At 46.8% G+C, this 13,716-nt stretch overlaps 1 protein-coding gene across 1 annotated transcript in view; it reads left to right on the forward strand.

The window, feature by feature from the left end:
- The window catches only part of KIF5C (kinesin family member 5C), a 145,774-nt gene that overhangs the window by 108,279 nt on the left and 23,779 nt on the right, over window positions 1–13,716 (forward strand). The window contains exons 16-21 of the mRNA XM_010950260.3: window positions 3,577–3,765; window positions 7,201–7,318; window positions 9,455–9,531; window positions 10,609–10,718; window positions 12,486–12,587; window positions 12,821–12,881. Of these exons, the coding sequence (XP_010948562.1) occupies window positions 3,577–3,765; window positions 7,201–7,318; window positions 9,455–9,531; window positions 10,609–10,718; window positions 12,486–12,587; window positions 12,821–12,881 (657 nt within the window). The remainder of the gene's footprint in view (window positions 1–3,576; window positions 3,766–7,200; window positions 7,319–9,454; window positions 9,532–10,608; window positions 10,719–12,485; window positions 12,588–12,820; window positions 12,882–13,716) is intronic.

Consider the following 13,716-nt stretch of genomic DNA (forward strand, 5'->3'; position numbering starts at 1 on the left):
GATGATGAAAAATGCTAATGAAATCAAGGAGTGTCTGGGTGCTTCAGCATTAAAAAAAGAGAGTCCTTCCCTTTGGGAATCTGAAGTTTGATGGAGGTTATATTTAAATACATTCAGTGTTTTAAAGATATTTTTGGATTCCAGAAATTGGCTGTCCTAAGTTAATTTCATTGATAACTAGTTAATTTCATTGATAACTTTCATTTATATAGCATCATATTCTTAAATCATTCTAGGTTTTTTTTTTAATGATGTAATCATCAGGGCAATGACAGCCATAGGAGAGGAATTATGTGACTTTGGGCAAGTTACTTCACTTCTTGGGGTTTCATTTTCCTAGTTTGTAAAATGACGAGATGAGCCCAGATTATCTTGAAGGTTGTCAGCTCAGGGATTGCATGAGTTACCCGTACAGTTCTCAGATCTGTCGTGGGTGCAGATGCTTTTCTTATTGGTTATGAGTATTCAATTGGTATAATTCTTTTGATCTAAAGAAATGAGCAGATCAAGGAAATCTTTTTTGGTCATCTTATACTTTTGTCCCTAAAATCCTATTCGGTTCCTACAAGGGGCCTGCTGGCAGCACTCTGTGGTGAGAGGAGAAGGCTGTTGGAGGCTCCCTCAGTCCTCAGATCTGATGGCCTGAAAGGAAAGGAAACAGAAGAGTCTGTGTCTCCAGCTCAGTCATGTCTTGAAACACTCTCAGAGTCCAGGCAATACTCTAAGTCAACACAACCAGATGAGCCCAGCGAATGACAAGATAAGCCGAGTGTTGACTTCATCCAGTTTTATTAGTGAGCCTCCTTCTTTTCATGGTCTGATGTCACCGGTCTTTGCTTAAAACAAAGATTCTAGATACCCAGCCACAAGCAGAATAGAAAGTCGAGGTCGAGTAAACGAAACAGATTGGATTAGCTGCCTGATTTTCTTTCCACCTCAGGTCTGGCTGAGGTGGAGGTGAAGAGGTTCAAGCATGTGACAGAGTCCCTGGGCCCTGGCTCCATCATGGACCTGGCCATGCCTGGGCCAGAAGTGCAGATAAAACTGCCCCAGATCCTGGGCCTGAAGTCAACCCTCATCACTGACCGCTCCATTCCCACCAGCTTCTCCCACTCAGCCTTGGGCCTGTTGGGGCTTGGGTCTGAGGTCCAGCCCCAGCCAGAAAGGTGGCTGAGGTCCCCACCCCAGGAGGGCTTGCTTCTTCAGTCCCCTCCGGCCCCTCAAGCTCTTGGAAGCAACTGCATCGTACCTTAGCTTTGCACTGTGCTTGTAAATAAAACTGACAACTTGGGGGTTTATTAAAAAAGGACTTTTTAAGTCCCACTATGACTTTTAGGTCTTAGGATATGAACAGTCACCTCCCTTACCTTTTACCTGGCCTAGAAATAGGCCTTGGATAGCTGCTCCGTGCTCTAGACACATGGGGTGGGGGTGGGGGGACTCCTCCTATACAAGCAAGATGGAAGGGGAAGCAGCTTCTGCCTTTGGAGGCAGCCTTTTTTTCCTGAATCAGTCATCCAGACTGGATCTCACAGTCTATGACGTACTTTGGAGTCATTGTTAGACTCAGGGGAGGTTATAAAATGATACTGCAGCAGCAAACTCTGATTCTTCCCTTCGAAACAACAGTGTGCTGGAATTACTGAAAACTTGGCACTTGTATGACTAAACTATATGAATTCTCAAGTGGTAAGAAACCTTACAGTTAAAACCATTTGTTTGGAGGTTCCCCCCGCCCCCCATCAGGCATAGATTCAAAATCTCCTTTTAGGACAAGAGTAGACTTCAGAAGTTAGTTTGGTTTGTAAGAAATATCCAGCTCCCGGTTTGGAGGAAGCCCATTATTGGAAATTTTTTTTACTCTTCCCCAGTTCACATGGGATCTGGGCGAAGAACCCACAGTGTCCTTCCTCATCTGAGAAACACCTTAGAGAAGGAAATGAGGAGGTGTTTGTTTTCTTCCCAGGATGCCCACCTCTGGGCTCAGCAATGTTTTCTCACCAGGAGCTGGTGTAGGTTGTGAGTTTCACATGAAAGAGATGGATGCCCCCTTATCCTTTTTACAGAAAGACAGTGTACAGGGCACACCTGGTCGGGCTGAAGAGCAAGTTTGTCATCTCTGTTCCACATCGGACCAATCACACAGGCAGAAGAACAGAACTGAGCTTAAAGACTGAGGGCCCTTCTCAGCTGTTATCTCTGCGCTCTTGGACTATAAGAGGAATATAATGAGGATGGGGTGTTACTAGGCAAACTGCTGGCAGTCAGAAATGTCACTACTCAGCAAGAACCTTCATTAAAGTAAGATGGAGTCGGAAGTTGATACTTGCAGATGTTCCTGCTGGTACCATGGATCCTGCATTGTGTTGACTGACACTGGAGTCATTGGGTAAATACTGTTGTGGAGTTCTTAGGGGAAGGTAGACACCAAGTTACAGGCACTCAGCACTGCCTAGTATAGTTCTTATCTGCTACCAATTTTCAGGGTTGATACATGATCCCATGTCCCTAGCTCCATGTTTACTGAAAAAATAGTCATACGATGAGTTAATGATGGCAATAATGACAAAAGTGGGCAGATGGAGTATACTGTGGAGCATCAAAAAACCATAGTTGGAATCATCGTCTTAGACCAAGTTTAGCCTCCGTTCATGGGCTGTTGTTTTCTCCTGAGGTGCTAGGGTGCCCTCTGGTGGTTAAACAAAATATGCACACAGTTACTTTGCTCATGTGGTCAGTTGCCCTTCGAGACCGCGTTTGCCTCAGGAAATGTGGGTGTCTAGCCCAAGCATCTCACTGCAGCTTTCTGTTTCCAGTAGAGCTCCGAAAATTAGTCAACAAACGTGAGGTCATGTGGGAATGCCGGTTGTCAGAATCTTTTCTTCTAAAGGTAGCTTTAGACTGTTACCCTAGATTCCTGTGTGCTTGGAAGGGGCAGGCGCATCGAGGCAGGAAACAGATTGGTAGCAATGAGAAGTTATGCAGGAAAACTTTCGTCTGGAGGGGCTTTTGGTAACAGCACTTAGGTTCTTGTTTTTGTTTAATCAAGGACTATAGAAAATCCTTTTTATTTCAACCCTTGCTTATAGAAACACGTTCAAGCTACTTGTCTCTCGGAGTAGCAGACTAGAGAGAACACCACTGAAATTTTATCTGACTTCTCACAGGGCCTCAGAGTCACCTTTAGGACCACTGGGCCTCGCTGCCCTTCTAGAAATGGAAGGTATGAAACGTTGAATGGAACCCCTCTTCAAAGCTGTCACTTTTTAAAATTTCAGTGTCTTTTTCTTCTGATATCATCTCTTTTATCCTAAAAAGCAATTGAAATTAAAAGCTTGGTTAGTTGAAGATTAACCTCAGTAGAGGTTTTTAACTGAGAGTTTTACCTGAGGTTCCAGAGAACTTGGGGTTGAACATACAGTATTTTTTAGAAATCATTTCAGCGTGTGGTTCTATAATTAGAGATTCTTCCCCAGAAATCCACAGGCATCTTGAGGCTCCACGGACAGGTTTCAGGGGCCCCACGAAGCTCTGGAAGTTGTAGGCATAGTTGAGCGTGTTCCCTCCTGTGCTCAGTTGGCAGATGTGAACGGAGTCATTGAAGAGGAATTCACCATGGCCCGCCTGTACATCAGCAAGATGAAGTCGGAGGTCAAGTCCCTGGTGAACCGCAGCAAACAGCTGGAGAGTGCCCAGGTGGACTCCAACAGGAAGATGAACGCCAGCGAGCGTGAACTGGCAGCCTGCCAGCTGCTCATCTCCCAGGTAGGTCACCCCTCTCCTCCTCGTTTCACACCCTTGTCCTCTGGAAGTCAGCCTGCTCCACACTCTTACTGGGGCTGGTGGGGACTTTTCTCTACATAAGACTTGTCCATGGCCTCCTCAGGCAGTGAAAGCCCAGGCTGATTCTTAAAGCTGGGCTTTATTGTGTGTGTTACATTAATTGCCTTCAGTCTCTCTTAAAGGATGTGTCTGTACATCTTTATCTAGCTATCTATGGGTAAGTAGGTAGGTAGGCTAGATGGAGATGCAGAATGAATGGACAGGATTGGGTGGCATCTAAAACTCCTCTCAGCGAAGGCAACATTCCTTCATCTTTTAACCTCTACCAGAGGTCCAACTCAGTATGGGAAAACAGAAACTACCACCACCGTTACTATTATTAATCGCAGTAGCAAGTAACATTCCATTGAGTGTTTATAATGCACCGTATACTGTGTTAAGCACTTTACATGCATTCTCTCACTTGATCTTTTTAAAAACAAAAATCCTGATGGGCAGGTTTTATTATTGTTCCTGTTTTTCAGATAGGGAAAATGAGACTTAGAAAGATTAAATATACTGTCTAAACTCATACAGCCAGTGAAAGGCAGAGCTGGGACTCAAACCACAACCAAAGCCTTGAGGAGATTTTCAAGCCCCCCCGGTTGTATTTCATTTTCTCAGTGAGTAAAGCTGCTCTTCTTCCCACTGGAATGGCATTTTCATTTTAGTAAGGTGGGTTCGGGAAACAGCAGCCTCATTTCAGGTCTGCCACTGGTATCTGAGCTTGGTGTTCAGGTTTGAGGCTTCTGTAAGTGGTCCACAGAATGCCTTAGTCCAGGCATTAAAACAGCTGAAGTCATTTGGGGGAAAGAGATACCCACGTGGCATGGTGCATCAGATAATGCTGAGGAAACAGACAAAAGCATATTTCATTCTGTAGGCTTTTAAACATAGGAATATGTAATCACAGAACCATCTCCAGCCTTCTTGTCGCCTACCAGCATGGTCTAAGAGATGCAAATTTAAATGTCAAGGTTCCATTTTATAAATAACATCATAAACAAAAATATATTGGGAAGATTATTCAGTGCTGGTGTGTGATTGTGAAATTTATATACATTGTTGAGAAAAGTGTAATTTAGTCAGTCCTTTTGGAAAGCACCTTGCGAATCAAAACCCATAAAAATGTAGGTAGACTTCGGTCCAGTAATTTCACTTATGGTATTTTTCACTGGTAATGAAAATGAAAATTTTTCACTTCATATGGTATTATTATTCGCTGGTTAAAAATATTAGAGCTTAAGGGGGGAGGGTATAGCTCAGTGGTAGAGCGCATGCTTAGCGTCAATGAGGTGCTGGGTTCAGTCCCCAGTACCTCCATTAAAAATAAATAAATAAATAAACCTAATAACCTCCTCCCCTGCAAAAGTTTTTAAAATATGTATATATATTAGAGCTTATATGGAAGATGTTGAGTGTACTATTACTTATATTATAATAAAATAAAATATACACATCCATTGAGATGTTAGTAACATAAAGTTACATGGAAGAATATTATACAGCTTCTATAAAAATTTATAAACATAGCCATTTGGAAGGTATAATTCTATAAAGTTAAGTGAAAATGAAAATGCTGGGTTATAGCTCTATGCTGTGCCTTGCAGCTTGGTGAAATACACATTCATACAGATAAGACCAGGAATATAGGGAGAAATTGATAAATTAGAGTGGTTTATGGGTGAAATTTATACCCCTTTTTCTAGGTTTGCTTTGCTATTTGAGATTTTTATAATTTATAAAAGTTGAGAGGAAAACGCTAAACATTAGGGCACAGTACACCTCAAATCTGATTTCCAGACCCCCTGTGACACTGACAGCATGTGCTTCTGCATCGTCCTGCCCCCAACATTTGGAGGCCAGGGCAGGACCAAAGACAGAGGCCCCACGGTCTGCAGCCCCCCTTACAGGTTTTTCCTTCCGTCTGAATGTACCAGCCTCCAGGTCCAAGGCAAGTCCCTCTGCCATCTCTGTGCAAGGTGGAAGTGTGTGACTGTGCCAGCCATCCTCTGTGGATGATGGAAGCAGCACTGCTGGCCCTGGTGGTGGCCTTAGGGCCATCGGGATAGGGAGTCTCTAGGTTCCCAGACTCGCTGTGGTAGAGCAGGGCATGCAGGTTCCAGGTGGCACGCTCCCTTGGCATATGAACCTTGTTCAGTGGAGTGGAGTGCGGCCAGACGACTGCCCAAGTTGGGTGCTTGGAGTGGGGGCCCAGGACTGGGGTCCCAGTTGCTCAGATCTTAGAATGACATTCATTTAGGGTACATGAGATCAGAGTCAAGAATATTAGGATGGTTTGGGGTTAAAGAATAACTGTTACAGTTAAACAGTGCTTTGTGCCTGAGCAGCAAATACAGTTTTCCACTGCTGCTGTTTTCTACTCTGCTACAGTTTCCACAAAGCCAGAGATTCCATCATTATTGTCTGGGGTTCGAAAGTAAGAGAAACCTTGGCTCCCTATTTGCTGACATGATCTAAGGAGTCTGACAAAGCATTTCCAGCTAACATGCTGTTATCCCCTTTGTTTACACTCAGCCTCACCACCAAAAACTATGCTTATAAAATGACTGCTCCAGTGAAGTCCCATTTCCCAGAGGCTATTTGTTTAGATTAGAATTCGGTCTCCAGGGTCTTCCTGCCTAAATGTGAACGCTGTAGATCTGGAGGGGGCGTGTCTGCGTATTTCCATCTGCCTGGGAGTGACTGCTGTCCCTGTGCCGTCAGCGAGCTCCCATTCATCCTCTTCATTCATATTTATGAACTTCATACCCTCATGGAGCTGACAAGTAAAAAAACAGATAAATCGAGTAGAAAAGTTAGATGCCACCGGAAAGTGCTGGGGCCTGAGTGATAAGGACCCAGCCAGGACCACGTCTGGGAGTGTGTTGGGGAGCGCTTCCTGGGGAGTAGAAAAGGTAGGTGCAGAGTCTCTGAGACAGGAATCAATGTGTTTGGGAGACAGAAAGAGAAAAGACATTGTATTTGAGTTCCAAAGACGAAATCCAGAGGTGCAGGTTCGAGGAGCGAAGCCCTCAGCTTTAACACTTTCCCAGCCCCTTTCTCTCCAGCACACGCTGTTTTCTATGAGGACGGAGGGCCACTTGGGCTTTGGTGTCTCACCTAAGTGGACGGTGAGGCAGGGCCTGGCCCCGAGCTGTGTCTGTGGGTGATGAAGCAGAGAAGCACCTGTAGAAAAGAGGACCGTCTTAGTCTTGATCCCAGACCCCAAGCAAAGGGCAGAACACACACCATTCGGGTGCCGGGACTCCAGAACTCCTCCTCGATCGTGCCTTCCCGTCGGCCAGTCACAGGCAAGCCATGATGACTGCTTGCTAGTCATTCACTCCTCCCTTTTATCCATTTGCTTGTTTAAAGCATGAAGCCAAGATCAAATCCCTGACAGACTACATGCAGAACATGGAACAGAAGAGGAGGCAGCTGGAAGAGTCCCAAGACTCGCTCAGTGAAGAGCTGGCCAAGCTCCGAGCCCAAGGTAAGTAAGTGACCACTTGGCAGGTGCCAAGCTCTTGGCCTAAATCAGACTCTTTCTAGTTGGCTGGACCCAGGAGGTTGAATTTGGCTCAGTTAAAGCATTTCTGGGCCATAAGTGGTGGAAGGTGGGGGAGAAGCGTCTAGAAGATAGATGACTGTGCCCACCCCGTGTCTGCTCCTCTTCCTTCTTTACCTCAGTCCATCCTGCTGCCTGAGTCACAGTCCTCTCCCTTCTTCACCTCCTGTCTCCAGTCTGTCTCCAAGGCCTGTCCATTTGGCCTGTCAGAAGCTTCTCTGGTTCGGCTCATCTCCGGCTTCATTGTCTTGCTGTCCTTAATCCTGATTAAGAATGGTGGCTCCATCCATCCCCTGAGTGTCCCACCCCCAGTCTGCTCTAGGCTGCCCACTGTGCTGCGTCCCAAGGGGCTACTCCCAATCAGCTTCTGTCTTGCACCCAACCCCGTGCCTCTGACCCTTCCTTGGTGTCCCGTTGCTCTTAACATAAAATCTGAACTTGACCAATGGCTTACCTGCATCCCCCATCCTTTGAAAAAAGCACTTCCTTTGCCAGGAAGCCTCCTGACCCCCTTTGCTGTGGGGAGTACCCCACACATAGGAAACACTCAGTAAACATGAATAAATAGTAGAAATTCAAGAGAAGTGACTAGAAATGCGGAAAGCGGAACAGCATTAAGAATGCACATGTGGTGGAACACGCCTATTATACCATGAGTTGCAATGGAAACTGACAGAGTCTACTTGGGAAGCATTTTGAAAATACATATTAATAATTGTAAGAGTTTTCATAACCTTTGATCCTCAAATCTCAAACATTCATTGCAGAATTACTTATTGTGGGGGATGGGGAGGAAGCCATGTCCAACAGTTAAATGAACTATGGTATACTGTTTAGAAGAAAAACGTTTTTCATCTTGGAGATGAAGTACATGAAGGCTGTGCAACAATGCTTACAGTACATTAGATTAAACATCATAATGTGTAATTTTATCTTTACTATGTTTATAATATTTAAAAATCAATGGATGCTTGTGTTCCACGGCCTGCAAAGTAATATTTGAAAGGAAAATGGTTTTGATAGGGTAAAAGGACTGGTGATGGTGTTAGCCTTTCTTATTTCCTTCACTGTTATATAGTCATTCACTCAGTAAATACCTTTTCTTTCAAATGCCAAGGTAAATTAGCAAAGAGAACACACCCACCCCCGGCCTGACTTTGTTTTCCCGTCTGTGATAAGGGTTGTTGGGATAGAATGCTCCATCCAAAACTTAACGTGGAAAAGAACTTTTCCCCCTGGTAAATGGCTTCTGCAGGGGTGCCACTGAGTGGAAATAAAATCAAAGCAAAAGAGCTAAAATTAAGTGGAACGGATTAGAGAGAACATTTAATGACTTGAATGTCACTGTCATAAACACTTTTGCTCCCTCCGCTCACCACCCCCCACCCCCACCCCAAACTCAGGCTGCCCAGGGCCCGCTGTGCTCAGGGAGGGCCACAGACCAGGACTAGACTGGGACTGGTTCCGCCCCACCCAGGTGTGCCACCCAGCAGCCCTGCCCCCAGGGCTCAGCCTTCCTGTTCAGCCTGGAGAGTGTTATTTTATATTTCTATTTTCTTTGTGCTTATCCTTAGATTGTTTCCCTGCTGCAGATTCTTAGAGAATAAACAGCTTACCCATGGGAGGTAAATTAGCTCTTTCTGAAACTTTAATAGTGGCACGAATCCAAAAGCCACTAACATTGGCAGCGTGTGTCATCCCCGACCAAGGCCGTTCACGTGCGCTGCTTCAAGAGTGGCTCCCCAAGCCAGGTCGGGAACCATCCTCCGAGATGTGAGGTGACACAGCTGGGTCAGATCCAGAGCGACCGCTCCAGGTTAGCCCTTCCCCTCCAATTGCCTCTCTCCCAGGAGGACTTAGGTAGTCTCCCAGGAGAGATCAGCCTGGCTTTAAAAAGCCAGAAGTCCTCCTTCGGAGGCACGTTCTTTTATACTGTGGTTGTAATTGGTAAGATAATGATGTTTCACCCCATTCTTTTTTGTCTGCTTGTTTTTAAATTTTTACTTTTGGGTGTGAGTCCTGCCAGTCAAATCTTAAATCATCCTCTGTAATTTAAAACAGAAAAAATGCACGAAGTAAGCTTCCAGGATAAGGAAAAGGAGCACCTGACCCGGCTGCAGGACGCTGAGGAGATGAAGGTGTGTACAGAGTTCGCGCGGCCCCTTCCCAGAGCCCAGCAGGCCAAGTTTGCACTGGGTTTCCTTGGTCTAGGAAGATCTGACTCCTTCAGAGATGGGTGTGGCAGGCCAGGAGGGAGTGGGGCTGGCTGCTGGTGAGCCTCAGAGCCGTTCTCAGATGGAGACGGAGGGGGAGGTGTCCAGAAACCCCGAGTTGTCTGTGGGCGGTAGTTACGTTGCATTAGTACATCTTGTCTCCCGTTTCCCTACCGAGCGGGAGAGAGCGCCACCTTCCGGCCACTGCGTGGGCCGCTCCGCACAACTTCTGTAGAAACGTTCACCTCCTTTGAATGGAAGGAAACATCTCTCCCCTCTTCCTTTTTAAAGAAACGCCCCAAATTTAAATTTAAATTTACAGATATTTATTTTTGGTTAATTTTAAACAGTAAAGGATGTGGGAAAGATGATTGGGAAATAGGATTTTTAGGTAGATAAAATAAGAGATAAAGGAGAGAATGTAGAACTTCTGATTAATTTTAGGCAAGCCCTGAGCCCCGTTGGGTGTGAGCCCATAGTTAACACAACGCCATGCATGACACTGTGTAGCCGAGATGATAACTCTGCCTCACCTTTTGGGGCATCTCCTGGGTTCACATTGCTTTGGTGGAAAGTTCTCCTCTGAGCATCACCATAAATCTGTGCAGTGGGCAGGGAGATTATCTACATTTTACAGGTGGGAAAGGTACCATGGCTCACACAGGTTCCATGGCTTGTCTGAGGTCCCCCAGGTGGTAAGAAGTCCATGCCCTCTGACTGATCTCACTAGAGAAGCCATGTGGCTCAGGTGAGCCGTAGAAGGTCAAACTTTGACTCAAGAAATGGGCTAATTTGCCCCTAGGGCCCACCCAGTCTTGTAACAGACACTTGGGTTTTGTTTTCCTAGTAACCCCTGGGAACCCCCAGTGAGTGCTGCGGACCCCTGGTTTGGGGATCTGACAGCCGAGGGATATGGGGTAGGAGGTAGCGCCCTAGGGCATGTCACAGAGTGGGCAGAGAGCCAGCGCGTGGATGACACACTTCTCCTGGCCTGGGTTGCAGAAGGCACTGGAACAGCAGATGGAGAGCCACCGGGAGGCTCATCAGAAGCAGCTGTCCCGACTCCGAGATGAAATCGAGGAGAAGCAGAAAATCATCGATGAGATTCGGGAGTGAGTTGGCCTGGGGGCTTGTGGGCTTGGGGGCGTGTGTGACGCTGGGGCCAGACTGAAGGGACACGGCTTCCGGCCCAGGCCTCTGCTCTCCCTGCCTCACGGGTTCTGGGCTCCGAGGCTTTGGACATCTGCTCTCCCACCTGGAGCCTCGCCCCCAGGGGCTCCCATGGTGGCAGGCAGGCCCCACCACCCTGCCTGGTCCCCGGGGAGCAGGGGCACGCTGGTAACTCAGCTAGGCAGACACATGCCCCAGCAGCGGGGGATGCTGTTCCTATGAAAGTATGAAAAAAAAAAAAACCCTGAAATGGTCCTGACTCAGGAGTTCTGATAGGTTAATAAATACTCCAGAGAAGACCGTCAGCCCCCACTGCCTCCTCACCCCAACATCTGCCCACACACTGACGGCTCAGAGCCACCTGGTCGCCTGGGCACACTTCTGCGGCACCCACGATGTCGTGTGTCTGTCCGTACTTGTGACCTGTGGCATTTGCCAGGATGGCATCATTGCAGCTTGTCTCTGGTGACACGCCCTCCAGGCCATCCTCCCGTCCTGTCGCAGCCGCTGAGGAGCCCTCAGCTCAGTAACGACCTCCCCCCTCACCTTCCAGCCCCATCCACACGGGTCCTCAAGCTGGGAGGTGCCTTCAGGATCCTCTCCTGAGGATTCTTAATGTTTCTGCACAGTGAGTCCCTGGGAACAATCTTTGAGCCTCTTTGTAGAACAGCATTTTTAAATGACCCAAATAAAAGACATAGGAAAACAAAGAAAACCAATTATAGTGAAATATGGTTCCATCCAATGACACCCTCCTCCCCTCCTCCCCTTCTCCCCTCCTCAACCTGGGTCTAGACTAAAGGTTCGCTCCTCTCTGTTTCTGTAGATGAAGAAACAGATTTCTATACAGAAAGCAAGGTTAAATGATTTCTTTAGGGTCACAGTGCTAAATAGGAATCAGACTGGAGCTGCTGAATTCTCCAGACTGCTGATCCAGATCTCCCAGTGTGTGTGGGCTGCTCACACAGCACATTTGCCTGTGAAAAGCAAAAGTGGAGATGGTGTGATCGGAGCTCTATGCACACAGTCCACCTAGGGGAGCATTCAGCATCATCACTCCCCTCCTTCTGGGCCACCCCCATGCTACCCTGCCTGCAGGTCAGGCTGTCGTGCTGTCCCCCTTTAAATGCACTTCGTATTTGTTATTCTGATGAATCACCCTCAGAATGTTCAACTGGAAGGCGAGAGAGATGGAGGGTCTGTGAGTGAGTGACGGGGAGGGGGTGGTTTCCTTGCCTGCGCCTTTTGTGTAGATGCTGGATTTTCCTTCAGTGTATAATCTGTTTCTCTACAGTCACGTAGGCATCGCCATGGAAAAGGTTTTATAAGGACTGGTCTGATAGAAATGGTGACCAAATGCCCCAGCCGGATGGCGAGTTTCCTTTTTGCAGCAGGCCCTGGACCTCTCTGTGTTGAAAATGTCGGCCCCTTTCCCATCTCATTATTTTCCCCCCAAAGCTCTTGCATAAGCCAACTATAAATACACTCATGAAGCCTTAAGTTTCATGCCTCTTAGATGTTCCCAGAAATTAGTTTTCACTTGGGCAGGGAGGAAGCTGGGAGGTTGTTCTCTGATCCCTCAGAACCCTCCAGAATTGCCGCCTTTATTGCACGGGACTAATGGGGTTGGAACAGAACCGTGTCTTTAGCCGGATGATGCAGACTTTCAGGCTGCCGTGAAATGTATTGCTTTTTCCTCTCAATTTCAGTTTGAATCAGAAACTGCAACTGGAACAGGAGAAGCTCAGTTCTGATTATAACAAGCTGAAAATAGAGGACCAAGAGAGGGAAATGAAACTGGAAAAGCTCTTGTGAGTGCGCTTTAAATATTTCCCCTGTTGTCTCTCATCCGCGTGAAGCCGTAACCAGTGCCCTTTGGTGATTCAGATGCCCACATGTTCAGGTTGGGTTGGGCCAATTTAAAAGCAGACCATGGCCGTTCGTGTGAGTCGGTTTGTTTGGCTGATTTATCTGCAGATGCAGATGGTATCTGTGGAACCTCGGGTGCCCCTTTGGTGGTTCACGATTGCTTTCTGTTTTGCAGATTGCTTAATGATAAAAGGGAGCAAGCCAGAGAGGACCTCAAAGGGCTGGAGGAGACAGTGGTATGTTGACATGATTCCCAACTCATTTTAGTCTCAGAGACCAGATTGGTTTATGATCTTTTGAATTTGTTTCTTCTAAAATTTTATCTGTGCACGCCTTTCTCGAGTATCATTTTAAACATAAAACTTCATGTGGAAAGGTGAGAATTGTAAAATTTATTCCACAGCTCTTGACAGAATAATTAACCATCCATCCATCCATCCTCAGGGATATACCCTTAAGGAGTCCCAACTGAGATTTAAATTCAAATCAATGCCTGCAATTTTACAGCCTCTGCATGTTGTGAGTTACTTCCAGTCAACAATCAGTGGATATTTATTGAGTACCTACTAAGGGCTAGCATTATTCTAGGTGCTTGGGAAGCATCAATACACAGCAGATAAGATGCTGGCCCTGGTGAAGCTGCCCTTCACCTGGGGGAGACAGACAACGAACAATAAGGCAGTAAATCATGACCTCTGTTAGATGGCTATAAAAAGTGTAGAGGGACTGGTTGGGAGAGACCTTACAGGGAGGTGACATTTGAGCAGGAACTTGAAGCAAGGGAAAGAGGGAGCCATGGGGATGCCTGGGGGAGGAGCCTTCCAGGAGAGGCAACAGCCGTGCCAAGGCCCTGAGGTGAGCCCATGTCTGATGTGTTGGGGGTCAGCAGGGAGGGCAGTGTGGTTGTGGCCACGAGAAGGAGCAGGGCAGGAGATAGACATAGAGAGGTCAAGGCAAGAGGGGGCTACAGGTCAGATGGGGCGCTGAGACCTGCAGAGCTTGGGGCAGGGGAGTGACAGGTGCACTTTCCTTTGGAAGAGGGCTCGTTATTTGAAATCCCGGTTGGTTTTC

Source organism: Camelus bactrianus, chromosome 5 (assembly GCF_048773025.1).
Source record: "Camelus bactrianus isolate YW-2024 breed Bactrian camel chromosome 5, ASM4877302v1, whole genome shotgun sequence".
Lineage (NCBI taxonomy): Eukaryota > Metazoa > Chordata > Mammalia > Artiodactyla > Camelidae > Camelus > Camelus bactrianus.